This window comes from Paracoccidioides brasiliensis, assembly GCF_000150735.1.
Source record: "Paracoccidioides brasiliensis Pb18 unplaced genomic scaffold supercont2.13, whole genome shotgun sequence".
In the NCBI taxonomy this organism is placed as follows: domain Eukaryota; kingdom Fungi; phylum Ascomycota; class Eurotiomycetes; order Onygenales; family Ajellomycetaceae; genus Paracoccidioides; species Paracoccidioides brasiliensis.
The window spans coordinates 420,134-446,691 of NW_011371370.1; the positions used below are offsets into that span (position 1 = coordinate 420,134).

At 46.9% G+C, this 26,558-nt stretch overlaps 11 protein-coding genes across 11 annotated transcripts; 3 read left to right on the forward strand and 8 right to left on the reverse strand.

Moving 5' to 3' along the window:
- Positions 1-70: 70 nt before the first annotated feature.
- On the reverse strand, positions 71-1,900 carry PADG_12378 (uncharacterized protein; the record flags this gene model as incomplete). The annotated part of the gene is made up of 6 exons (XM_010765093.1): positions 71-750; positions 847-914; positions 983-1,057; positions 1,191-1,492; positions 1,592-1,659; positions 1,774-1,900. 6 exons carry the CDS (start codon positions 1,898-1,900, stop codon positions 71-73), a joined length of 1,320 nt encoding a protein of 439 aa, XP_010763395.1.
- Positions 1,901-2,060: 160 nt separating this feature from the next.
- PADG_12379 (uncharacterized protein) lies at positions 2,061-2,540 on the reverse strand (the record flags this gene model as incomplete). Its single annotated transcript, XM_010765094.1, has 2 exons — positions 2,061-2,118; positions 2,299-2,540. 2 exons carry the CDS (start codon positions 2,538-2,540, stop codon positions 2,061-2,063), a joined length of 300 nt encoding a protein of 99 aa, XP_010763396.1.
- A 1,106-nt stretch (positions 2,541-3,646) lies between these two features.
- On the reverse strand, positions 3,647-5,257 carry PADG_07950 (glucokinase; the record flags this gene model as incomplete). The annotated part of the gene is made up of 2 exons (XM_010765040.1): positions 3,647-4,978; positions 5,060-5,257. 2 exons carry the CDS (start codon positions 5,255-5,257, stop codon positions 3,647-3,649), a joined length of 1,530 nt encoding a protein of 509 aa, XP_010763342.1.
- Positions 5,258-6,168: 911 nt separating this feature from the next.
- PADG_07951 (uncharacterized protein) lies at positions 6,169-7,719 on the reverse strand (the record flags this gene model as incomplete). The annotated part of the gene is made up of 1 exon (XM_010764950.1): positions 6,169-7,719. One exon carries the CDS (start codon positions 7,717-7,719, stop codon positions 6,169-6,171), a length of 1,551 nt encoding a protein of 516 aa, XP_010763252.1.
- Positions 7,720-9,832: 2,113 nt separating this feature from the next.
- Positions 9,833-11,503, reverse strand: PADG_12380 (uncharacterized protein; the record flags this gene model as incomplete). The annotated part of the gene is made up of 1 exon (XM_010765095.1): positions 9,833-11,503. The coding sequence occupies one exon, from the start codon at positions 11,501-11,503 to the stop codon at positions 9,833-9,835; it is 1,671 nt and encodes a 556-aa protein (XP_010763397.1).
- A 1,838-nt stretch (positions 11,504-13,341) lies between these two features.
- Positions 13,342-15,348, reverse strand: PADG_12381 (uncharacterized protein; the record flags this gene model as incomplete). The annotated part of the gene is made up of 4 exons (XM_010765096.1): positions 13,342-13,727; positions 13,963-14,976; positions 15,074-15,192; positions 15,275-15,348. 4 exons carry the CDS (start codon positions 15,346-15,348, stop codon positions 13,342-13,344), a joined length of 1,593 nt encoding a protein of 530 aa, XP_010763398.1.
- Positions 15,349-16,140: 792 nt separating this feature from the next.
- PADG_07953 (peptidyl-prolyl cis-trans isomerase-like 1) lies at positions 16,141-16,783 on the reverse strand (the record flags this gene model as incomplete). Its single annotated transcript, XM_010764951.1, has 3 exons — positions 16,141-16,554; positions 16,669-16,680; positions 16,751-16,783. The coding sequence occupies 3 exons, from the start codon at positions 16,781-16,783 to the stop codon at positions 16,141-16,143; spliced, it is 459 nt and encodes a 152-aa protein (XP_010763253.1).
- A 2,229-nt stretch (positions 16,784-19,012) lies between these two features.
- PADG_07954 (aspartic endopeptidase) lies at positions 19,013-21,034 on the forward strand (the record flags this gene model as incomplete). The annotated part of the gene is made up of 1 exon (XM_010765041.1): positions 19,013-21,034. The coding sequence occupies one exon, from the start codon at positions 19,013-19,015 to the stop codon at positions 21,032-21,034; it is 2,022 nt and encodes a 673-aa protein (XP_010763343.1).
- A 483-nt stretch (positions 21,035-21,517) lies between these two features.
- PADG_07955 (uncharacterized protein) lies at positions 21,518-22,837 on the reverse strand (the record flags this gene model as incomplete). The annotated part of the gene is made up of 1 exon (XM_010765042.1): positions 21,518-22,837. The coding sequence occupies one exon, from the start codon at positions 22,835-22,837 to the stop codon at positions 21,518-21,520; it is 1,320 nt and encodes a 439-aa protein (XP_010763344.1).
- Positions 22,838-24,278: 1,441 nt separating this feature from the next.
- PADG_12382 (uncharacterized protein) lies at positions 24,279-24,952 on the forward strand (the record flags this gene model as incomplete). Its single annotated transcript, XM_010765097.1, has 3 exons — positions 24,279-24,455; positions 24,564-24,659; positions 24,764-24,952. 3 exons carry the CDS (start codon positions 24,279-24,281, stop codon positions 24,950-24,952), a joined length of 462 nt encoding a protein of 153 aa, XP_010763399.1.
- Positions 24,953-25,507: 555 nt separating this feature from the next.
- Positions 25,508-25,916, forward strand: PADG_12383 (uncharacterized protein; the record flags this gene model as incomplete). Its single annotated transcript, XM_010765098.1, has 2 exons — positions 25,508-25,684; positions 25,719-25,916. 2 exons carry the CDS (start codon positions 25,508-25,510, stop codon positions 25,914-25,916), a joined length of 375 nt encoding a protein of 124 aa, XP_010763400.1.
- Between the last annotated feature and the right edge of the window lie 642 nt (positions 25,917-26,558).

Consider the following 26,558-nt stretch of genomic DNA (forward strand, 5'->3'; position numbering starts at 1 on the left):
CAGCAACAGCTCTGTTTACCACTGCTTCATGACCATTATTACCAATGCCAAGGTTGGAGCGGCCACTTTCTCACATGTTCGGACTCCGACTCCGACTTCCAGAAATAGTGACTGAGGCATTAGAATCGATCGCATCCATCTCTTCATCAATCATATAGAGCTCCAATGGATGTCTGTCTTCTGCCGTTCTCTCCCTCCCCGCCCCAGCACCAGCTTCAACATCCGCAAGCCCATCGGCTTCCCCGTCCCCGCTACCACCATCATCCTCCACATACCGCTCAAGAGAAACATCCACCCCATCTCTCCTCCTCCCCTGCCTAAGACACCCACTCAATCCATTCCGGAGATGTCTCCCCAACGTCCCCCTCGCCCTCCTCATATCCCTATAACTCTCCTGCACCACCGTCAACGGCGGCTGCTGCGGCTCTTCCCGTGGGGGCAACATACCATCCAAGCGATTCGCTTGTACATGAACCGAATTCTTGAACAGCGACCCGCACCTGCTCGTCCCAGCTCCAGCTCCACCACTCCCACTAGATGTAGAACACGATAACCGCCGCTGCACATTCGTCCAACACCGCAGCCATCTCTGTGAGCTTGCTGCTGAGGAACTGGATAATCTGCGGCGCGGGGAGTCCTGTCGACCATGGATGAAGTGAAGGAAAAGAGGGCGGAGGGTTGGTGCTGAACCGAGGAGGATGCCGACATAGATTTCAAGAATGGACAAGATTGTGGCTCTGTTTGCGTTCCCTGGATAACGGGATTTTTGATTTGTTTAGCATGAAGATTTTTTTAACAAGGAAGTGGAGTAAGGCGTCAAAAGGGGACGGGTGATTGAAAACTTACAGGTCGAGTCAGGTTGTGTGAAGAGGCGGTGAACAGAGAAGACGCGGACGACGCTGACTATGAAGACGCTGTGGGTGCAAAGTTAGTTTAGTTGGAGGGGGTAGCTCTCTCAGTTGAAAGGGTGGTGGCAACTCACAATGAGCCCATCCCAAGAATACAGGCGATTATTATTTTCTGCCGGAGGGAGATGGTAAGTCTATGAATAAGGGGTCTGCAAAAGAAGAAGTTTTTTCCACATCTTGTTAGCCATATCCCTTTTCTTCTTTGTCTTCCAGTGTGATACCAGCAATAATGTCTCATCAATGATATGAATACATAAAAAAAAAGAGGCATCATTCACTCACATAGGAATAGCCAACGTCATCATATCCGTCGTAATAGACATTGCCGCATTCACATAATAAGAAGCCGCCCGATCTATACAACTGCCGTACATGATCTGCACATCCCAGAACTTCTCAACCGGCCGGCACATGAATATCACCACAACACAACTGGCGAAGCTATAGCCGAGAATGAAGAATATAAGTGTTTTACAGACGATGTGGACACGTGTGGGCGGGAAGATGCGGAGGTAGAAGAGGATTATGGAAATTTTCATCAGGGCTGTGCCGCAGATGTAGAGGATGCTTTCGATGAAGGTGATCTGGGTTGTTATTTATGTTAGTTGTTGGGTTGTAGTTGGATATCCGGAGTTGGGTGAGAGGGAGCGGCGGGTTTTTAGGGGTTCAGGGGTTGAGAATACCCGAAGATACATTATGTAGCGAGATAGCGGGATGTCCCAAATGTGTCTTCCTAAACCGTAGTTGACAGCTGTTTTTGCATTAAACAATTAGATCCGAGTTCTTATATGTGCAGAGCCGATATCGAATAATATCAATACGCCACATAGAGATTTGACTGGAAGATGGAAGAGATATAACATACCAAGTATCATCGTGATGGCGAAAGCAACAACGAAGAGCTGTGGTTTTTGACATGAGTTTCTCAGATTAGCAATGCGAAATATCTTGTCTGACGTAGGATACAGACGTGCGGCTATCGCTTTCCACATCATTCGCGTAGCCAGAGGCGCCAACGATTGAAGCGGTAGTGGTAACAAAGCTCCACGCTCAATGGTGAATCACATACCAGTGCAAATACCATAACATCTATCCCATTCGACAAAATACAGTCAGCATAGAACAACGAATCTCAATCAATCCTCTTCCTCTTTACAACTCCCTCTCCTCCTCCCCGCTCTTCTCCCAGTCCCATCCCAATTCCAAACTTCTATGGAGAAGGGAAAAAAAACACGAAACTCACAATCGTCAATCCCGATATATCGCAAAAATATTCCCCTCGTCAACAACCGTACCAGCACCGTAATAATCACCAACGGCAAAAACACCGCATTCACCACGATAGACCGATCACCAATCGAAACAGGGTTTCTGAAGTTTGAATGCACACCTGGCGGTGGCGGGCTTGCAGGGATTTCTATCTTCATCTTCCTCTCCACGAGTCAGACACACACGGAGACCCTCCTCTTGTCGTCTACTTGTCGCTGCTCCTGTTGTGACCCTCGCACTGGTTTCTTGTGGAATACTGGTGATGTGGATGGTATCGGTGCTGGCGCTGACGTTGAGTCTGATATTGATATTGATATTGATATTGACAATGAAGACGATGCAGTATATCGCACCGTGTCGCATGGGATTGATGGGACATTTCTTCCATCTGTGAAACAAGTACTGTATCGTCTAGCTTGCCAGGTGCACACGCATGCGGTCTCCTAAGCCTTCACTTGGACAATGGTGACTGGCTCGTTCCCTGGATAATCGCGACGGGTGCGGGAGTCGTTAATCTCTGCTGCTGAAGGTGGGGTTTGGTTGTAGATGTGCAGTTGCTGTACGTATGTTCGGGCCAGGAAGGATAGCAGAGGGATGGATAGATTGGACCAGGGTTCCGAAACGTAGATAATTCCCAGAGAACAGTATTTTTTCTTAAAAAGAATTAAAAAATATATAGATAAAAGAAGTAAAATAATAAAATACTAAAAAGAAAAGATAAAAATAATAAACCAATTCAAGGCACAGAGGGATGAGAGATAAACCGAGATCAACCTCATAACTGCGACATTGCACTTCCAGCCACCTGCAGTGAGAAGAAGAACATGTCATCAAGGACTGGAATACTCATCGTAGAACTGTATTTTGTCTCTCATTTTTGCCTCTTTGTGTGCTGCCATTACTGCTCAGCATGTAGACATGGGAACCCCAAAGCTGCCAACCCAACCCTGGGTCAAGAGCAACTTAACGGATCGACCCGGGGAATAGTCTGGGCGGGCCTAGGCCGATTGCGAGAGAAGGGAACGCAGAGTCCTTCCAATTTCCGAGGAGAGGGAAACGCGAAAAGTCTATTGGAGTTTGGGTTTGGTGGGGAGCCATTGTTGGAGGATCTAGGCGGTAGATATCTATATATAGGTATAGCTATAGTAGAGAAAGTGAGTGGGGATACCGGGCAAGGTACCTCTTGTGGGTCGGAAGATACCGTCGTATCTACGCACGATTTCTCTTCGACAAAGAAATGGTAGTTAACTATAGTGTTACAGTTTCGTTACGCTAATTGTCAAATTATTGTAGGGAAAGTATTTAACGTAAAGAGAGACTGATGATAGTGTGTGCAGGCAGCTGTGGCTTTCAAACCAGGCATTGTATATATACGGGAGAATACCTACTACGACAGTTAGTAATAGATAGATATCTCTTAACTAACTAACTGTCTTAAATAAACATAAATGTATCAAAGGGGAAAAATACTATTCCCTGCTACCCGTCCTCCCCGCCACAAGCGCCCCAAGCGCCGCCCCAACGCCACTCCCATCCTTCGCAACACCAATCGTAATTCTAGCCTCCCCATTCTCCCCAATCCCCTCAATCTCTCTAAATGCCTCTCTCAAATACCCCTCAAACCCTGGGTAATGCTCAACAACACTCCCATCAACCCCAATATCCACCACCCCGTCACCCCTCAGTCGGTCTGTGGAGATAATCACCGCCCCAAGCGCAAGGGCACTTAACCGCGCCGCCCGCTTGCCAATGGCGTGCACCAGAATCTTCACCGCGTGACAGTCGTCTGTACTTGCGTTTTCGATGCCGAATTCCTGCCTCACTTGGCTGCGTGTGGTATCGAAGGCTGGTGAATCGTCCGCCTCCACTGTGCTGAGGAAGCTGGTGTCTATGCCCCATTGCTTGTGAAGGTCTGAATCGGCCGGGATGATTGTCACTAATCCGTTTTGCCCAGCAGCGGAATCGTTGTTGAAGAGCATCACAGCCGGATCCTTGACCATGGACAGCAGAGCGCGCCGCAGGATCTCGCCTAGGAACATGCCCGAAATGCGCTTTTCGAACATCTGAATACCTGGGTTGACGCTGTCGTTGTCTAGGTCGCTATCGAAGATCGTAGTTGGCAGGACGCTGAGATGGTTATCAAAGCTACCCCACTCAACATTAATAACCATCTCACCCGTCGCCCTGTCATATTTAGCATCAGCGCTGTTACCATTCTTCTTATCCAACTTGGTTACCCGCGCCAGCTTCTCGACGTAGGCGCCATTTGTGCCCGTGCCGAAGATGGCGCCTATGAGTGCCTTCGATGGGCCAGGGGAGCTATACGAGCGCGCCATGAGCGTGCCGACGGTATCGTTGACCAGTGCCGCGACGCGGACGGGCAGCTTGCGCTCATCTATGGCGTCCTGCAGCAACTTGCAGACATCCTTCCCGACAGCTTCTTTTATATCGAACCCCTTCGTCCAGCGTATGAGAGTGCCGCTGTTAATCCCGTGCTGGTCGACGGGGAAGCTGAATGTGAAGCCCAGATTGAAGATATGGTCGTCTGTGTAAGGGGCTGTAATTTCACCGGTTTGTCGTTTCTTGATGTGTAAATCGAAGTGTTCGGATTGGTGAGTTGCGAGGAAGTTTTCGATTTGGAGGGCGAGGAAGGAGAAGAGGTCTGCGCTATTCTTTGTGGTCATGAGAGCGCTTGGGATGGGGACTTTGGATTGGCAGATGGAGAAGGTCGAGTCTCCGTGGAGATTTACGGAGCAGACGCGAAAGTTGGTTCCACCTAGGTCTACGGCTAGGTAGACGCCCTATACGCAGTTAGATTTAAAAAGCTGTTAGCCCATGTGTAGCTAAGGTTAGACGAAAGAGAATGGAGGAAGAAACCCTACCTTCTCCGTACCCTCTGGCACGGCAGTTACATATGTCGGAATCTGACGCAGTGTAGCACCCTCCTCCTCCAGCCCCTCGTGCATCTCCCGGATGAACTCCCTGACGCCGCGGTTGAGCTCTTCCGCCGGATACTCGAACTGGGCAGCGATGCGGCGGGCTTCATCGAGGACCGGGGAGGAGGAAGAGGACGAGGACATGGCTGCGAATGTAAATGCAAAATTACTTTAACGTGTAGAATAAGTATCTAAAGTTATGAATCTCTCGTTGGTTGTATGGACTGAGGCGTAGTATCTTGATCTCACTGTGGTTGAAGGGTCTTTTCGGCGCAACAACTCCAAGTCTCTACCTAACAAAAATGATGAAGTAGGATGGAGAGAACAAAAGAAATTCTGAAGATGGAATGTTGATAGAATCCAAGAAAATATAGTTCATAAAGGAGATCTTTTCCTTTCTTTTCTTCTCTTTCCGGTTTGCCCTTCTTGTTCTTCTATCTTCCCGATTTTCTTCTCCTCACGTCCGGGCCAAGTTTGATGGACAGCACTTGGACGATGTTGACGGGTGTATAATCTCTAGGATAAACTGCCCAGATCTGAGATAGCAAGAGGAACGGACACTATCTGGATATCAATGCTAGCGATATATCACTCAATATAAGAAGTAAAGTAAAATTGGAGGGCAAATAATCTGGGGAATTGGACTTTGAAAGGATGGCAAATGAGGGGTAGTGGAATGTTGCAAGGAACCGCAAAGGACAAAAGTCGGGATAGGCAAAATAGCCGACAAGCACATTTCCGGTTTAAACCAATGTGCATTTTCGTTTCTATGTTTCCAATTATAAAAAATTAGCCTCCAAATGTTTTAATATTCCAAATTCCCAAAATCCCAAGTCTAATTGATGTTTTATGTGTGTTTATACAAGGAATAATGATCGCGAATGGCATGCTGGAACCAGTTTACAAATCTCATTCCATCCGTATCAAAATATGCGTTTTTTTAAATCCAAAGTAGAGAAGAGGACATACTCCACATCCATCTATCCGTCGTAATTCCACAGAAGAAGAAAGAAATGAAAGAAAAAGGAAAAAAAATATAGAATACTTAAATAAAATCAACCACAATCCGTTCCGTCCCCTTCAACCTCCATAGACCCCTCCCTGCTCCCATTCCCATACCCATACATGTTCCCATCCAGAATCCACCTCTCATTATCCCCCTCATCGTCCTGCACCCTTCTCCACATCTGCCTCTGCTCCCTTCCCCTTCTCCCTACCCCGCCCTCATCCGCATTCCCATCTCCATTCCTGTCAGCCGTCCCCTTCCCCTTCGGCTTCCAAATAGGCCTCACCAACCCCCCATCAACAAGCAGCGGATTATTCCCAAAAGCACCCTTCATCTCCTCTCCAGCTCCACCTACCTCCACCTCCTCGTCCGCATCCCCCTCTACATCTCCACCCCCTTGTCCCTCCACATCTTTCTCCGCCTCCTCCCACCTCTCCACTCTCCTAATAAACCCCCTCCCCCTCCCCTTCCCCTTCCCCTCTAGACTCAACGAAACCACAATCCTCCTACCCTGTCTCTCCCACTCCTCCTTCCCCTTCTCCTCCATCTCCCTCAACACCTTCTGCTGCCTCTTCAACGCCAATGCCCTCTGTCCCGGCGTCATCCACAACGTACTCTGCCCGTGAACATCCGGCGTCTCAAACTCCGCAACCTCATCCACAACCTTCGTCCGGCGTGCGTTTTGCGCTTGGAATTGTAGCAGTTTGTCGCGGTGGGCTTTGGCTGCGTCTAAACCTGATACGACTCCCCCTGCATTTCCATTTCCATCTGCAGATGATGGCAACAGCAGTTCCTCATTCCTTCCTCCATGCCTCTGATAGCCCCGATTATGCGCGCGCATCTTCTCACTGCCCCTCTCCGCTCTCAACTCGTGAATCATTCCCTGCACCTGTTCGGGCGTTAGCAGCGGTTGCTGGCAGAAGGAGCAAGGCTGAAGCCCCTCCAGGGAGCAGATGATCTTGCCGCAGTTTAGGCAGTTTGGAGCTGGGGTAAAGAGAGGGTGTAGCGTGGCGAGACAGTTGCATTTTCGAGGTTTCGAATGGGTGGAGTTGGAGGATGAGGATAGGGTAGGATTTGTGGTGAGTTCCAGTTGGGCGATGGCGGCAGATAGATCGGCGATGTTGTCTGTGCTTGTGGGGGTAGCGGAACCGGAGCCAGAAGGAGACTTACGACTGCGGTTTCGTGAAGGGGATGAAGTTGCTAGATATTGCTGCTGTTGCCTTTTTGCGGCAGATGAGGCCTTTGCAGGCTTCGAGCGCACATTAGGCATAAACTCTGATATCAGCGGGCCGGCAGCTGATGGCGGTGGTTTTCTCATTTTCCCAGCACCACCGCCATTTTCTCCTTCTCCAGCACCAGCACCACTCTTCATCTTCTCCTCCTTCTTCTTCTTCTTCCTCCACCTCTCCCCAAACCCAACAATAAACTCCAGCGCCTTTGCTGAGTCGCCTAGGATATTCCGCAGATGCTCCGCGCCCTGATCATGGTCAAGTGAGCATGTGTATTCCAGCAGCTGAGTGAGGGAGTCATCATCGAGGAGGAGGAGGGCAGAGAGGCGGGGAAGAGCCCAAGATTTCAAGGCGGGATCAAGAGTGGACATATTTTATGTTTTCCCTCTTGTTCTCCCGGCCTTTTCTCTGGTTGGGAGAAGGGGGGGGGGGGGGGGGGTGCCTTGGGATGGTTGTGTGAGGGGTTGGGGATGAGCTTATGGTTGAGCAGCTCAATGATTCCTGCCCATACCATTCATTCCCCAGGAGAGGCCTAGCGCCCCTAGGCCCAAGCCTAATGACCCACACAGCCACTCAAAGCCACTCAAGGCCACCCGCAGTCACCCACTGAGCCCTAACTATACTTGTCTAGCTTTAATTATGCATCACTGTGGTAACTAACATTGAGTGGTGGATTCTCTCTGAAAATCATCAAATATTCAATGTATTCAACAACCAACACACTTGAATATTGAAAATATTAATAAATTAAGATTATCTAATAGTTGAGTATATAGCTATTTGTTAGGGCAACTGCACATAGTATGTTCAGAGGTCACACAGTCACTACAAGCATGGTGGAGCTCACTGGTGAGATATCTAAGCTTCCACCTGTATATCAAGCTGCTGAGCACGGCCATGATCTTCCTGTATAGATAGAATAGTATTCTGACCTAGATTAGCATGTCTTCATGTCTTTTTCTTCATCTTTCACTCATTCTCTGCTTGTAGAATGAAGAAGAAGATTTGTATTCATTGTCATCTATGCAGTTTTCTCTAGATACTGAAGATGAGACTTTAAGCTACAAGACAGCTGTCTCTTTTTATTAAGACTTCTCTACAAGTGATGAATCTTATGATCAAGCTGGTGAGTGATTTGAGATGTTTGAAATTCTGAAGATATTGAGCTTTCATCATTATAATCATCAAGAATAAATAGCTATGTTATACTTACTGAATAGTGTTTAAAATATAATTTAAATTCTTTCAAGTCTGTATTTAGTTATTTATTAAGTACATAGCTACTTTGTATAGAGTTTATTATAAAGTTAGTCTTATCAAAGTTTAAATATCATCTTATAAATTTTATAAAATGCTGTTTTATAATCTTTAGATTCTTTTAATTTTATCTGATAATAGAATATATAATAATTATAATATGTATATAGTTGAAAATAGTATTTAACAAATCTAGATGCTCAGTTGATTTTGAGAGTGATAATAGAATCAAAAGTATATGTTTAAAGTAGAAGATGTGTCATGTTATAGAAATTACAGTCAGATTAAAAATGTCACTAATCTGGAATTTAGTAATTGCTTGAGAAGAATCTTTCTTTAACTTTTGTCAATTTATGATTATTTACATATTTCTAAGTGCTATTTGATGCCAGCAAACAGTTCATATAAAGTAGTTTTTAGAAATCTCATATATCTTTGCAGCTTTCATTTTGATTGAATTGTTTTTCAATTTATATGCAGCAATAGTTCATTGCCCGCGGTTTTCAGTGGCGGATTAACCAGTTTACTATGTTACAAATGGACTTCTTAGGTGAAAGTTGTTCGACCCATCATCACAACCCTTCCTTCCAACTGATATTGTTAGTTAATTTGTAGATATGACAATTCTTCAAAAAATAATCTCAAAATGTAGCAGCAATCATTTAGACTTGACATATCTGGTTCAATGTCCGTTGGGTAACTCCCACAGGTCCCCCCAACTACTCAGCCGTGAGTGTCCGCACTGGAACCACCAGATAAAATTGCATCCCTTCTCAACCTCCGCCATCTTGATGGCTGAGGAGGATGGGATTTGTGCTACTTTCCCGGAAGCCAATTTGCCAACCACCATGCGAGCAGCCAATTTCATGGATTCATTCCTCTCCCGTTTCTTTTCTTTTTTTTCTTTTTTTTTGTCTTTTATATTAGCTCTGTAACTAGCTATGGAGTGTTGATGCTGTGACATTTTCAACTCATCTTCAGACCAGCATGATCTCATACTCTGCTGACAGCTGAGTAGTTTATCTTTTATTTTTACTTATTAATCTTGTATTTCGACTTTGAAAATTATTCTGTCAGTCATTCTTAGTGTAACTAGTTAACTAACTAGTTAGTTTATTAATTATAATTAATTTTTTAGGTCAAATCTTTAAAAGGGAAAAAAAGTGGGCCGTTCCATCAAATCAAATTCAGTTAACTTAAATCCACCACTAACCACCAAACCCTGTCTCAAATCTTTGACCCCAACCACACTAACTCAATAACGCTATGCCCGTCTCTAGCATTTCCCTCTTCCCCGTCTCTCACATAACTCTGATACACATCGCCCCCAATAACAATCGCATCCTCCAACAACCACCTCTCCTTCCTCACGCCTGCCTGCTCCTTCGGCCTCAGCGGCCCAAGCCTCCTCTCAAACCCCTGCTCCTCATCCCACGTCTTCTCGATCTTATCGAAATCCACCGCATCGGTGGCGGATAGCTTCGGGTCCGTTAGAGTGTATTTCACAAGCGAGTAGCCATTCGTCAAGACCCAGAAGGTTTTCGATCTTGTCCTTGTTTCCTCGTCGAGGATGATACCCTCGTCGAACCGCCATCGGCGCAATATAGACCGCCCCCCTGCGACAACGGCAACAGTGCTCATCTTAACAACATCCTTTTTGTACCAACTCTCCCAATGGTGCAGGCTGTCGATTCTCCTCCCGGACTCGAAGAGCCCGTCCACAACGCCCCGTATATCCACCTGATAGAGCGAATCCCACGTCGTCAAATTTGCATCACTGAATGTCTCAATGCACTGCGCCAGCTTCTGGTCACCGGGCTGGGAACCCCATACCTGGCACCTCTCATACACCTCATGCAGTTGTTCGAGTAGGGGGACGGAAACGAAGATCCCCGCGCCGCCGAAGCCGATGTGGCCCCATGCATCGACCTGCATACTTGCTTCGGAGAGGGAGCCAAGGTAGATGGGTTTTGAAGTGTTGAGGGTGGATAGATTTGTGGCTAGGGAGGGGAGGGAGAGGAAGAAGGTATCGTCATCCACCCAGCTGACCCAGGTTGTGTCGGGCCGGTGGGTTTCTATGTGTGATGTGAAGGCGTTGACAAGAGAGAAGTAGCGGGCTGTGTATTCCAGGGGGCTTGTTTGGAGGGTGATGTCTAGCCCGGCGTTTCGGAAGAAGGCTTCCTGCTCGCGCAGGTTTTTGGTGTCGGAGGGGATGAGGACGAGGAGGCTGGCTTGCGTGGAACCGTAGGAGTATAGCAAGGAAGGGAGGAAGTGGCGTAGACGGTCTGTGGTTGTTGCGAGGCCGAAGAGGATTTTGGATGTATGGGATGGGTCGTGGTCAGCGGCTACATCGACGTCCACTATGGGTGGGCAGGGTTGGGATATCTCGTCGGAGGATGGATCTACTGTCATACCACGGTTCATGGGGCGGAAAGGCTGCAAGACCCGGCCGTGGAGGGTTTCTAGGGATTCGAATTGTGTTTCGGGGGCAAGATGGTGGGTCCGCAGATAGGTGCGTGTGTAGTTCTTTGCGATTAGCCATTCCGAGAAGGGTAGGGGATGGGTTGTGGCTATGCCCAATGTATCGCAGAGCTGGTTTGGCTGTCCGAATTCGAGTTTTGGTTGAGGAGTTCCATGATGTGATGGTGGTGAGGCTGGTAAGTGGGAGGGGAGAGAGGAGGAGGATGAGAGGGATGGAAAAGATGAACAAAGCGCAGAGGAGAGACGATGGCCGGGGTTAGTGAGGCAGTTCAGGGCAGCGTCATTATAGTGGTTGAGACTCCAGAGGAACAGGGCGATGGTGAAGATGACCACGACGGAAGCCAACAACTTGAGCCTGACATATGACATTGGAGTGGATATGAGAGCAACCGCACTGGTTTCTTTCAGGGCCGGCATGAGCCTTTGATGTTGAAGTCAACAGGTATCTCCTGAGAGCCCGTTGGTAATTGTGAAGACGAGAAGAGTGTAGGGGTATCTTTTGGCTATTCCCCCTCGTGATTATAGGGGGCAGAGTCACAGAGGTGTATGTTTCGGGAAAGACTTGGAGAGGTTAGAAACGAGAGGCAACGTTGAAGGAAGCAGTGACACACGTCGCCACGCAGAGAAGAAGAGGAAGAGGAAGTTGAAGACGAAGACGAAGACGAAGACGAAGAGAGGAAATGTCGAAGATGATGATGTTCAACACAAAAGCGTGTTGGTATGTTAGTACCTAGGTACGTATATACATTGCCGGAGAGGCGAGGCGAGTCAAGACGAGGCATACCGCACGGCAACACTTGCATGGATATATCTACTGAGCTTACTGAGTCTACGTCGAAGAACGGGATCTGTACAACTACGCGGTGCTTCGACCAAGACAATAGGAAATAGACAAGGATGATGATAAAAACCCGTCCGAGAAACACGAGGAATCGTCGCAGGGTGGATATTGAGTTGGACACTTCTGTCACGGGACCCCGTTGTCCACCAAAATATAGTCGTTCTCGTAGCGTGCAAACTCTGCAATCAACCAAGCTTGGCCATTCTGTCATATTTTGTTTCTTCTTCTTCATTGTTTTTAATCTTTTTGATGCCATGACTTATTCAGGGCCTCCAGCGGCGAAAACCCATCCTGGTTTGTGGTTAGACAGTTGGCTAATTGCCTAGGCACATGAATGGTTGTGCCCATCCTAGTAAAACAATCAAAAAAATATAAAATAAAATAAAATAAAATAAAATAAAATAAAATAAAATAAAGTAGGTTCGATCTTCGTCTCATCAAAAGCTGTCTCTTTGACTAGCTGTGATTCGCAGTATACTTGACAGTGGGTGGAGGTATGGTGTTCACGCAAGTATGGACCCGTTAAAAAGTATATCGATGCTAGTAAAATCATCTAGATTCTGGCTGTATTATCTGTTCAATTTGCTCGCAATGGTTTATTTGATTATATTTGAGCATGTTTCAACTTCGGACTGTAGAATGCCGTTTTGAAACGTGTTTGAAACATAAATAATAGTATACACTTGGCTATGTATGTATGTAGTTAACTTAAGTATACCGTGACGGGCACTCAAACGTTCGGGCCTCTCAACGATCTGCGCAATAAAATCCTCTGCCCTGGATACGAAATCGATTATCTCCACAAACCACGAAATAAACTTAAATTAGATTAAGAATATTTTTTTATGGGATCTGAGAATAGACTTTGGAAATATGTTAGTAGTCGCTGGCAGAATTTTCAACATTTGGACCCCTTTATAACACCGGCGCAGCATATGATTGAATATCTGCCTTCTGTATCAGACCGCCTCTTTGATCAACCCTCATCATTCTAGTTGACAATTAAGCAACAACCCACAAGGGATTATATATGGTAATTATATAAGCACTAGGTCGTCATTATATTCAGCTATATTGCATATGCTGTACGGAGTAGATGAGCGATCTTCACTTTTCGTCTTTTGAATTTAAATTCTCAGTTCTTTTCTCAATAAGCTGATTGAGCTTTCAAGCTCTGGTAGTTTTAGTTAACTCTGTAGGCTGTTTGCGAGGGACACAGTATGGGAACGGGATGCTTATTCAAAACTGGACAATGTGATTATAGAGAGTATCAAGAAAGCTCGAATTATAGCTAAAACTCACTTGATGACTACTGGTAATATCCGGGAACAGATACACAATCCCAAATCTGATGGTTATGTCACCCCCAATACACAATCATCTCAATGAGGGTATGTGTATATACATATATACATCAACTCAAAACACCTTCCCCATCCTCCCCTACCCCCTCGCGATCTTCAAATTGCAAACACTCCCCTCTCTCCACATCCCCATCCGTAATCGTTTCCCAGACCGATCGTACTTGGTCGATCAATCCGTCATCGAAAGCTAGGTCTAGACTAGGCGGTGCAAAGGAGAATACCCGATCTGACAGACTGCTCAAAACGGAGGGTGTTTCTGTAGCAGAGGGAGATGATGATGGCTCGTTGATGGTACCTAGTTGCGTGTATCGAAGACTCCAGAGGATTCTTGCATTCGCATCTATGGAGGTAACGAGGTTTGTTGTGGCGGATTGGATGAGGGATTGCCCATCATCATCATCATCGCCTGTTAAAAGGGTGCTGCCGTAGATTACACCTTGCAGGTATGTTAGCATATTTAATCATTATGTAATGATGGGTTGTAAATAATACAAAGGGACGAATTGGGGTAGCTCTCTTCAGGCTGTCAGAGGAAAGTTTATCATCAATATTATTGCAGACAATGTAGATAAGTATTCGTTTAAAGGTGTAATCATCATGTGAGAGCATATGGCCAGGGTATTGGCGCTGGATTTATATTGATGTAGCAGGGGAGAAAGAGTGATACTTACATTGGCCGATCGGACATTCCCCAGTATCGCTGGAGTGTATGCTTAAGTAGACAGGGGGTTGACCCTTGCGAGCCGCTGTTCCAGGGACAAACACAACAGCTCCAGCTGGGATGGGTCCGCCTTCTGACGTAGGTGGGAAGAGCCTCTCCAGCGGAGACGACACGATCATAATGGCGCGGGCAACCCTGGCGCAAGAGGCAATTGCTGCTTCGGATGCAGCTGGTAAGTCCCATGGCGATCCCACAACAAACTTGCTGCTGACAGTCTCCCCATCTGAGAGCTGCACACGCAGTAGTGGATCATCACCGTCTCTTTGACCAGTGGCTGGCATTTCCACATGCCTTACGCCCCTATTCAGAACGTACACACCACCGCCAACCGCACAGGCGCGACTTCCTACCTGTGATATCTCCGCGCCACCACCCCACTTGGCAAGAAGAGCACCGAAACCAGCGCCAAAAACGCCAATTGATCCCAAATGTCTTTTTATATTGCGGAGAGCGTAGCTGCTGCTTGTGTCATCTGACGAACGAGGAGACAGGGATAAAGAAATTAGCGGGTCATGCAGCTCCAAAGGCACCTGGAACTTTGACGCAAGGTATTGTGAAAAAGGAATATCCAGGCTGTTGTCAAGGGTGCTGTCCCCTTCATTTGTCCCATCTTCCTGAAGTGGTTGAGCAAGATGTCTTAAAAACTTCATCAGCGTTCGTTTCGACTTGTTCGACATGCTGTCGTCAGCGAAGACATCTTCTCGACTTCCAGGGACTCGATCCAAAGACACAGATCCTGCTGGATCGGATGCGGCCCTGAACACCCACACACTCCCTACTGCCAGGAATTCCAATTGTTGGTATATTCTCGACGAAACAAGATATGGAATTAGCCTCGAACGGGAGTATATAAGTTGCGGAGACAATGACAGTGTATATGCCCTTGAAGGTGATAATTTGCCGTTGTCCCCCGCTGGTGGGGTGGAGAAAATTGAGGCGGCCTCAAAAGGAATAGAGCCCGGAGCTGGTCAGCAGGGCCTGATCAGCATCCATGAGTCAAGAACTCGTGGCCTGTTTTTTGGCCATTAGAGCCATTGTTAACTGTTAACGCTGTATCTCACCCTCGTTGATCTTTTTCACCCAGTCTTCAGCCTCGTGAAGGGTGAAGGCTGCCTCAGAGCCGCCATAATAGCCATGTTTGTCAACATGAAGAATTTTTTTGCCTGAACGAGATAGTGCTCTGATCCAGCAGAATGAAGCAGATTAGCATAAGAAGCAGTCAACAAAGTAAACACATATATAGAGAACAGATTATCACTTACAGTGCAAGAAGAGACTGTGGCAGGCCAGTACCGGAGATCAGCACATCCCAGTCAACATCAGTTAGCTTTTCCATGATAATCGTACGGACATTACAGATACACTGCTCAATCCATGATAAAATAGAAGCTCATTGCAGCTGATAATATACAGTGCTGCCAAGTCCAAATGTTGGATATATCTTAATGTTGAGAATTTTTATATTTTTTTCATATGTGGGAAAGCAAGGAGAAGAAAAAAAGGGAGAAAGAGGCAGAAATATTCCGTAGAAAAATAGAGTTGAGCCACATGATAAAGGGCAAGGGCTTGGCGTTTTAACCCTAGCCTCAAATTCAGAACAACCAATTTGCCAAGATTCTTTTTTTCTTTTCTTCAACTCACTCCTACGCAGACAGGCCGCTTCACGCTTCTGTTGTTGCTTTGGCGAACTTGCTTTTGGATACGCCTTCATTGGATGTGTCCGCTATGGAGTGTAGAGTACATAATTCACCCTGTATCTGCTGCTCCGGAATCACAAGTCTGATGGAAGCGGTTCGTTTTGCGGTGACACATACTTCCCATATTCAATGATAGTCTTGCCTGCTTATTTACTCGTGAACTTAACTCTATATCGAGGAACATTTTTTTCCATAGACAAACGCAATAATGTTGTTGCCGCACGGATCCTCGCCGCATCATTGCTCGAGCATAGGAACTCTCCTTCCCATGGCGGGAGGAATGTTTTCCTAAACACGGCTATGAATCCCACAGCAGAGCAGCATCTCAACTCTTCTTCTAGATGTTTCAGCAGAAAAAGGAGATTTAATTGATTGAACATAAGATAAAAGCAGCCACTCTTTACGGTAGGCCGCGCAATGCCGCTATAGCATCACTCTTTCGCTCCCTCCTCCACAACCTTCGCACTCAAAATCTTAACCTCATCAATCGGCCTATCCTCCGCTCCCGTTTTCACCATCCCCATCCGTTGCACAACTCCCATTCCATCCTTCACCCTGCCAAATATCGTATGCTTCCCATCCAGCCAAGGCGTTGGAGCCAGAGTAATGAAAAACTGACTGCCATTGGTATTGGGCCCGCTATTGGCCATGCTCAAGATCCCAGCGCCAGAATGTTGCAGCGACGGGCTGAATTCATCCTCAAACTTCTCACCATAGATCGAACTTCCCCCCCTGCCAGTGCCGGTTGGATCTCCACCCTGGATCATGAAATTTGAGATGATGCGGTGGAAGATTACGTTGTTGTAGTAGCCGCGTTGGGCGAGGGATGCAAAGTTCTTGCATGTCTGAAATTGAATGAAAAATGAGAATTAGCAAATAGAGTAAAAGTGTGGTATTGATTTCAAAGCGAGAGGGGTGCGCAGACGTGCCTTGGGCGCATGGTCGTTGTAGAGCTCGACGGTGATGGTGCCCTGAGAAGCGTTAGCAAGCCTATTCCAATAATATACAGATGGAGCTCTAGCTTTTAGGATTTTGCAGTACCATCGAAGTCTCGAGAATCACGTTGGTAACCATTGGTGCTGTTATGTACTGGCCGTACCAATTAGAACTTGTTGTTGGATGAAGCTATTTGATTGATGATCTTGATAGGTAACAAAAACGTGGCAACTGGACTTTCATTATTGGGTTGGGGTGGGGGGGAAATGGTGCGGAAAACACTAGTTATAGGTAAGCGAGATTACACGCTGACTAAGCACAGATTACCAATAACCAACGTAATCAATCTTTGGGAAGGATTTCGTCCATTCATTGAGTTAGGAATTATCTAGACAATCGGCTCTACTTAATGTGGGGTTAGGGTCACATGCTGGGGGTGTGGAAGGATGCGATAGATTGATATGATGGTTAAACGGGCTCTCAACGTTGCCGGGAACGCTTCGACAAGGTCAATCGCCCCCTTATTATCGATATGGAGCTCCCGTACGTATTAGCCCTTTGCCTCCTATTAACCCTGCAACATACCATTCAGCCAGACTAGTTCACATGTCGCCTTCGATATAACTGGTGTATCCTGCTTCCGTGGTTGATTTTGATTTTTGCAGCGGAAGCTTTGATGTTGAGAGCGCCATGTGATTTTGGATGCTTCGTTTATGAATATGATAAAGCTGATTTTACTAGGCTTCTACACCTGTCCAGTCTGAATCCATGTACCATATAGGCTGAAGGTCATTCTCATGCTCCAAGCCAGCTTGAAACGGGTGCCGATTTTTTATTTTTTGTTATACTTGAGATATTGTAATGGTTATTTGAGTGCTGCTCAGCATGCTTTGACAAGCCGAGAATTTGAACTGCGAGAGCTGGCTGGATACAAACTAACCATCTAAATGACTATAAATAATTAGATGCTTAGTGAACTTCTTGTGTTTTTATTGGTTGGGACTGTAGATTCTTTATCAAGACTTTTATCTTTATTCAGTGTAAACTTTCGTTGAAAATCTATTAAATTAATATGACTAAAGACTTCACCCTATGTTGATTTTTTTAAGTTATCAATATGATAACTCTATAAGATTCTTATTCTCTTAATATTGCAATTTCTTCTTCTTTTCAAGTAGAGCTTATTCTCTTCATTAGTCTTAATTATAATATTTTCATGATCTCTATTATAATAATCATTTATAAAGTTAGTTAACTATGTTAGTGTAGAGTTAGATAAAGCTTTTGTTATTAAAAGTGATTTCTTCTGCAATCAAGTATCATTTACCAGTTGTATGATCAGACTGTCCTTCAAACATTTATTTATCAGCTATAAGATAAATTAGGCTATCTTTTATCCACCCCGATTCATACAACATGTATCCATTCTTGAGAATTTACCTTTACGAACCCCTCCTTCTTTCCCTTCCCTAATGAATTTGTCTCTTACAGCTAGGAAGTGGTAGGACTGTACTCGGTAGCACGCCCGCAATATAAGCTTTATTATGAGATCTATCAATTCATCTTATATATATTATATTTCATACTAATTGAGCGCTGCATATAAATCATTTCATTCTCCAAAAGTGTATCATCCCAGAATGCAGATATATAGTTATTTGGCTTCGCTTTTTATCCCTTGCTGCTAAGCTTGTAAATAGTAAGTAGTTACTCGTAAAATTACTAATTACTGCTTGAATAATCATATCTTAGTTATATACTTGCAGTTTAGAGATATAAACCTGTCTTATTGATGTATACTATTCATTGAACTAAGAAATTTTTCTTCAATAAAGGTCAACTTTTGATATCCTTGTTGAGAATTGATGTGTGTGGTTCAACTGTGCAGTTGAGAGGAATGGCTCGTGAGAGCAACATCGTAACTACACCTTGGGAGCTGCTTGCATGCTCAAAAATTGCTTGGTTTCATAAGCTCTAATGACTAAAGAAGCCTTCTTCCTGATTGAAAGCTGGATCTTTTTTGATGTGATGGGCATATCGAATGATTTAGTGGGTTCAGGTGGTTTGTGAGCTGGAACGGCGTCCAGGGATTTGGGTGATTCCACTCAAGTTAGGTTTGCATAAGGGAGTTGAGCTAATGGAGTCAGACACAGCCGCCTTCCGCTCCGATCCTTGAACCAAGCACCACGCAAACACCCAACCCAAACACTCTTTGATGAACAAAAGGGGATTCTGGAGACGATATCAACATTACTCTCTTAAATTATGAAAATTTACATCCCTACTATATCTTTCTTCTTTTCTGCGTAGCTCCTCAGTCGACTTCGACTGTGCGACGCTCTCTCTCCGTCCAAGGCGCTCCGCAATATGGAGTCTCCAGGCCTTTTGGCCAAACTGCTGGAGCAGGTCCAGCTCGAGTTTACCAAGTGCAAACCTCTCATACCTACATATAGTCACCTACTCGTGTCAGCTCTCTTCCTCATCTACATAGGTGCCCATGCATCCTTAACAAGACCATCCTCCGCGGCCAAACCAACCACACGCAAAGACAAGTTAGAGACCAACGACGAAAATGAAGACAGCGACGAGGAAGACGACGAATCCAGCTTGACGAAAATGGAAGGCCTTGAGCCTTCTGATGCCATCATGTTCCCCGTCATGGCCGGCTTGACGCTGGGTGGCCTATATCTCCTGATCAACTGGCTCAATGACCCCGCCATCCTCAATAAGATTCTAGGCTTTTATTTTTCACAGGCTGGGACTGTTTTTGCCATTGCGTTTATGGGAGATGGGCTTTCGGTGCTGAGGTCGTTTATCTTCCCCTCCCGCTACGCTGTGGATGGCGTGGTGTGGAAAGCCAATCAGCTCAAGAGGGCTTTCGTGCCAGTTGAACATGACGGGCTGCCTCTGGAAGAGGTGCATGAGGAGCGTAAATCTCCACTGCCGGGTTCTCTGGGGGGAATTCCCCTCCCCACTTCATTTCTAGAGGCACTCTGGAGTGTGCGAGGGGTTGTATACAAGAAGGCTACACTCCGCGCCTATATCTGCGCAGTCGTCGAGGTCAAAAGCAGATTCACGATTCTCGATGTCGTGGGCGGCATCCTTGGTCTTGTAGCCGTATTCTACTTTACCTTCGTCAAGAAGCCGTGGTGGCTTACCAACTTCCTAGGCTTCAGCTTTTCCTACGGTGCTATGCAATTCATGTCGCCCACGACATTCTGGACGGGCTCGTTGGTTCTGAGCGCTTTGTTTTTTTATGATATCTACTTCGTATTCTTCACGCCGCTGATGGTTACCGTTGCCAAGAGCCTGGATATTCCCATCAAGCTGGTATTCCCGCGGCCCCCATTACCGGGGCAGGATCGTGATATGGTGAATATGGCGATGCTGGGGTTAGGCGATATCGTGATACCTGGTATGGTGATCGGTTTAGCACTCCGGTTTGATCTTTTTCTTTTCTACAAGCTCAAAGGCGCTATGTTGGCGCTCAAAGCAAACGGCCGAGGTATCAGCAATAGCGAACCCGGGAAAATTATATACGTCAACACCACCGGTCGCTGGGGTGAGCGTTTCTGGTCATCGGGGTTCCCATCTTCACCAGTCACAAATCCTTCGCAGTGCATGGATGGTGGAAAGCTCACATTCAACGAAGCCAAATCCTTCCCCAAGACATATTTCTACGCCAGCCTAATTGGGTACGCGATGGGCATGTTGGCCACGCTTCTGGCGATGCAGATCTCCGGCCACGCGCAACCCGCCCTTCTCTATCTCGTCCCAGGTGTCCTTGGATCCCTGTGGACAACCGCGTTCGTGAAGGGGGATATCAAAGAGATGTGGAATTTCTCCGATGCAATCCAAGAGGAAGAGGAAGAAATAACAGCAGATAAAGATATGGAGAAGAAAAGGGAGGAGAAAGAAAATGCGCCTACCACAATGGGGTTTTTCCGCAAGGTATTTTTTGGTAAAGACTCGAAGGCATCTACGAACCCTTTTAAGTCTCCCAAGGACAAAATCAAGGAACCATCTGCACACGAGACCTCTACATCTCGAGACATATTCTCGTTCTCCATTTCCATCCCAAAATCGAAAGCTATAACAAATCCATCCACCAACCCCGTTACACTCTCCAGCAAAGACAAAATGAAAAAGTGTGATACGAAACTGTCCCAATATAATCCAGCTGCGAGACGGGAGGAAGGGGATGAAGAAGAAGAAGAAGAAGAAGAAGAAGAAGAGGAAGAGGAAGAAGAAGTTCACAACTCCTATTCTGACGGCACACCTTCATCATCCCTTTCGTCTCCCCTCCTTGTAGGAGTTGATATTCAGGAGCCGGCGATGAAGAGGCGCAGGGCCGAGAGGGCAGGTGATAGAAGTAGATTTCCGCGCTGAGGCTGTGCGCCGTGATTTTGTAGTTTTACATTTACATTTATGCCTTGGTTTTGCATCGGATCTCTGGCTTTTCGGTGGTTTGGGCGTTTGTGCAACCAATTGGGATATAGAGGCGAACCATATGGGTTGAATAGCTCTGTTTTCTACATTTGAATAATTTTCTATGCTGTAGATGTCCATCAACGCGTGGCTAGAGATATATAGATAGAAAAGGAAGATACGTGTCTCTTCTATATTGGATCTCTGATATGGCGTGGCATGGGTGGAATATGTACATCGACGCCAACTTCAGTACATATATCGGATCGCCCTGGCCTTGTTACGTATTGTTTACCCTTCAGCCGTGGATATGAACATAATGCGGTCGAATTCCATGAATGCATAATATATATGCAATGCGAGAGGAAAAGTATGCTCCCATATACCCAAAACATGGGAAATCTATCCACCTCCCACCAACCTGCACCTTTCAAGTGCCAAAAATCATGGTCCCACAAGCAACCCTTTCCATTCCTCCCATTTCCCCGCTGCCAATTCAACAAGCTCTCTCACCTCCCTCCTCCCCACAGCCAACCCCCCATTCTTCTCCAACTTCAAAATCTTCACCTTCCCATCCCACCCCTTGTCAACAACCACACACACCCGCTCCGCACACAACGACTCCTCAAACGCATCGGGATCAGCAAGAATCCACCTCCGCGGCCTCCCTTCCCCACCCACACTCATCGCCACCACCGGCTTCTTCAACAACGAATCCATATCCGCCCCCGACTCGCCAACCGGCATCGGAATCTTCCACCTCTCCGCCTCATCCGCCTCAAACACCGCAAACGAGCTCGCAATGGGTAACCCCCGCAACCTCAACGGACGCGCCTCAGCAACATCGTCGGAACACAGCACCATACCGCGATCCATATCCCACCACGCTTTTGGCAGGCGCATGTTGTGTAGTGCAGCGACGACGGCGCCCCAGGCTGCATCGAAAAGGTTGCCTGCGTGCGAGATTATGAGGACGTCGATGTATAGGGTCCAGAAGGCTTTTGTTTCTGGCTCGGCTTTGGTTTCTGGTTCTGGTTCGTATGGTTGCGGTTGGGCCTGGGTGGGGGTTGACGTGTTAGCTGTGGCCATGCTTGTGAGGTCCGGTTGGTGGTGAAGAATGCGCAAATCTGAGGCGCGGATCAGGCGGGTTGAATGGAGGAGACAGAGGAGCTCGTGGGAGAGTGATTGGGCGAGTGCGGAGGGGGGGGCGGAGGGTGAGATGCCAGGGGCACAACCCGTGCTGAGGGAGAGGTTAGGGACGAGGAGGTTGAAGTCATGTATTTCGGAGTCGTCATCGTCGTCGTCGTCGTCGTCGCTCTCTTCTGTTTCTTCATTGGTGCGCTGCTGTTGCTTTTGCTGTTGGTATTGGTGCCCCGGTGCGCTTCCCGTTCTTCTCCGTTTAGAGGAAGTAGAATCCGATGAAGATACGTTCCATGCTGCTATGTCGTCTGTTGAGAGGATTTCGCCGCGTACACCGCATACCACGACTGTATCGCCAGTGCGAACTACGGCGCTGGCATTGGTGTGTGTTAGGGAGCCGGTGTTAACGGATACGGGGCGGAATTGACATGTCGAGCGTCCATTTACACGCAGAGGGGTTCGCGAATCTAGGGATGGGGGTGAAAGATGCGCAAGGAGGTAAGCATGCGGTTGTAGCCTGGCGAATTGGGAGGGTGGAAGCGAAAGGGATGGAGGAGGCCCTTGAAGTGATTTGGATGAATCTGAGTTCAGGCCTGAGGTGGCAGCTATAGGTGCAGGTGCCATTGGTCTTGGGTTGTGGGTAGCCTGCAAAATGGTAGCGCTTGAATAACCGGCTTTGAATGAGCTTGAGAGATATTACCAGCCCATCAATGCATGAAGATTCTCATTTGACGCTGAACACTGTTTCATTGCGATAACTGACATTTGACGCGGCAGAATATTTAGTTAAAAGCGGTGAGTTGAATTAACTAGGTGTCACATGATTTACTGGCGGCTTTGATTTGTTTGCAACAATAGCGAATTTAACTACAGCTATCTATCTGTACTCATCGATATACCACGACGAAATAAACAGAGGGATCTCTTCCCTGGCGCCTTACCAGTAACTATAGTGATCCATGCAGAACATGAACTACAATCTGCTGACTGGTGCTCATCTTTCGTCACACTCTCAAACGTAAATGTAACCATAGCCTTGTGGTTCCATTTTGAAATTTGGCGGCGATTCATAACTCCGCAATAATGGTCAAGCTATTGAATAAAGTCAAGGGACGATGATCTCAACCCGGACACATCCTTCATGCATTGATATGAGTCCCGGTGTGGAGCAGCAATCCCATGAAGAACAAGACCGTCTTTTTTGTGCGTCCTGCCTTTAGGCTGCATTCATATCAATCTACAAGACCCTTCACAGCAGTTCTTCATATTCATTTTTCTTTAAAAGGGTATTGCCCCTGTGACATATCATCCTCTACATATCAATTCAGAAAAACACTGGAGCAATGCAGCCAAAAGATATCAACAGCCCAGCTAAAATACCTCGCTACGGAACCGAAGAAAAAGAAAGGAAAAAGGGGATCCTCAACAAATATGGCTCCCACCAACCAGGTTATTGACCATGCCTGGGATCATCCAGAAAGCGTCAATGCTCCGTTAAGCGCAGAGTGACGAGCTCACCCAGTGCTACAACCACACCAAATGTTTTGGTAAAATCCAGCTTTCTTGAAATAAACATTGTTAGAGATCGCGAGCGCTAAAACCGCCGCCATTGATGGGGGATCACGGTTCGGAAATGCAGGAGCAGCGGGTGTTATATATTACTCTTTGGACCCGTGACGACAATCTGGTATAAAGCGTAACGAGAGGCTAATGATGAGCTTGCCAACAGCTTCCACGTTGTGTAGTGTCACAATGTCGACCGCAAGGGAGGCTTGGGTAATAAAACTGGCAGTTCCCGCAATCCATTGGTGCTGCTAGAGAAATTGTTCGGTTCATTATTTCGTCATCAAACTCATCAATGCATCCGTAGATGATTTCGTGATATCCAATATATTGGATGATAGTTGACGATTGCATTTGAAATATGAACGTGCGCTTAGGTTTAATTCATTTATGACAAATATTAAGGCGGTAGCTCCGGATATTGACCATTCAGGTGGGATGGTATAGCGACCCCTGGACGATCGTGCCCGGAGCATATGGTTGGGTGCTTTCTGTTTCCAATATGACAGCGATGGTGTGTAAGTCCATCGTGCTAGACTGGTCTCTCGTGCTGGGCCGGCCTTCAACAACAGAAATCGACGAGCCTCGGCAGGAAACAGACCAGGGGATCAGCTCATCGATGAAGCCTTTAAGACCTACGGGTACCGCACGCAAAACTCAAGAGTGGAGGATGAGCGATGTCAAGAAAGGTTTCTAGGGCTTCTGCTGCCCCTCCTGTAAAATTGCTCCTTAATATATGATGAAATAAAGCAGAATGCTCTGAGATCATGACAGTCGTTCAATCCAGACAGCAACATTATCTCCATGGAAGGAGTCTGGAGCAGAACTACTCCGTAACAAAATCCCCGATGTGCTGGGCGGCAGTGGCAGAAAGTTGAAGTCGGTGAGAGGAGCAGTGCCCGCTAGCCCTGATTCTGTCGGTGTAGCCTCCGGATAACCGGTCATACGCTCTCTGATTGGCTGCGGAAGCCTGCGACCTCATCATAGCCATCACGTCCGACTCCACGCTTCCTCGGCACTAATGCAGCACAAAGCACGTCAGCCGGGGGATCAACCTCCAATGCCATCGAGGGTCAGGGATATTCTGATCCGCAAACAACGGCCCCAGGACGGTCAAGGGACTCAGGATCCAGGGTCTTGGGGGAGGAAGCACTGGAAGCACTTGGGTTTCCGTAACAAAGACTACTGGGCGGCTTGGCAGCTGGGGCGGTAAACAATGCCATGCGACTCGTTCACTTGACTCGCAAAGTCTGCAGCTCTTCTTTCTGGTATCTCTGATTCGCGGGCCGATCTCTTCCTAGCGTTGAGAGGATTCGCTTGCTCTCTGTTCGCGGTGCGTTGATGGTTGGTGGTTGGCCTGAGTCCGCAGGGCATGAACAGCCTGTGACGTTCTCTGACACCGTTACCCGTTGGTTTAGCTGTGGCTCTCCCTGAGAGTACCAATGAAGGCGTAACACCGTGTAATTGCCCTGTATCCTTCACGGGGTCTGCAGAAGCAGGCACAGTTGCAGCCAATACACCAAAATGGAGATGGACTCCTCCCCTCGCAGGTGGTTCTTCGGCGAATCTTGGCAAACAGGCAGGTAGCTGAATTGTTTTCAAGATGTCACGAAGATAACACGTTTAGAAATTACGAAGGAAGCCAAAAGAACCTGCAGGCTTGGATATTGAGGCAATGACCTCAGCTTGGAGATCGAAAGATCAGTTGATAGTTATCGGTTGTGGCAGATTATGAACCGAACAACACTTGTGAGGATTGACCAGAGGAAACTTTATGATTGGCTTAGTGAACTGGAAAATCCTGGGGATATCGAGGGGAAATTGCTACGGTTCACTTATGCTCCGGGAGAGTTATTGATGCACGGAGGAGTATCGGATGCTCCAAGGACGCCATCCTTGGTCGTCACAGTGAGTCTTCATTCCCGTTTCTGATTCGCTACAGGGCCATCCCCGCCCTGAAAAGTCCAGGGTCCCTTTTCCAATGAGAGCTATCCTCCTCATGGAACCCCGCTCCATCCGTCCTGAATCTTCAGAATCAGCATTCTATTGCTGGCGTGTACAACAACTCTCAAAGCGAGCGCCAACCGTAAATGCTCAAACAGCCGCCAGTGGATACACAAGCAGATTAGACCAGCAATAGGAAAGTCCCTATCGAATATCCACATTTTATGCGGTCTCGTTCACTGTCAAGCAATTGCGACATTTGACTTTCTCCTGCCACTGAACTCCTACGGTCATCACATCTTTAAGACCTTCTATCTTCCTTCCATACAAGTCCTAACGCAAGCGATCTTAATTCCAATTGGAATTCTGACAAGACACCCTTTTTCTAGAAAAGGCAGCTAGCTACCTTGTGTACCACTTCGATCTTATGTGATAGTTTAGTGACCGCCAGCATATATGTTCCACCTGACACACACACAATTTCCGAGAATAACTCTGCACGCCGGTTGACAGTCAACGGGATATCGACCGCGCTGGCAGCCTCGCTCAACATCTACGTTCACTCCTTTCGTTATTTTTCGAGATCTGTTTCTTTGGGACTTTTGCGACACAAGGTCCGTGGTTTTTGTGCGTTCACTTCGGTATTTTAAGACATTGGCTCCAACTGAGTTGTACCAGCATTGTGGATGTCCGTTGCTCGAGTTATACCCGTCTGTGATACAGTGAAGATAACAAGCGTTGGTTCCACACCACAAGTGAATTAGGCTCCGCTGCAGGGACCGAAATTGATAGTTCTTCCGAATCGCAGGTTTTGGAATCCTTCAGCCTGGATCCTGTT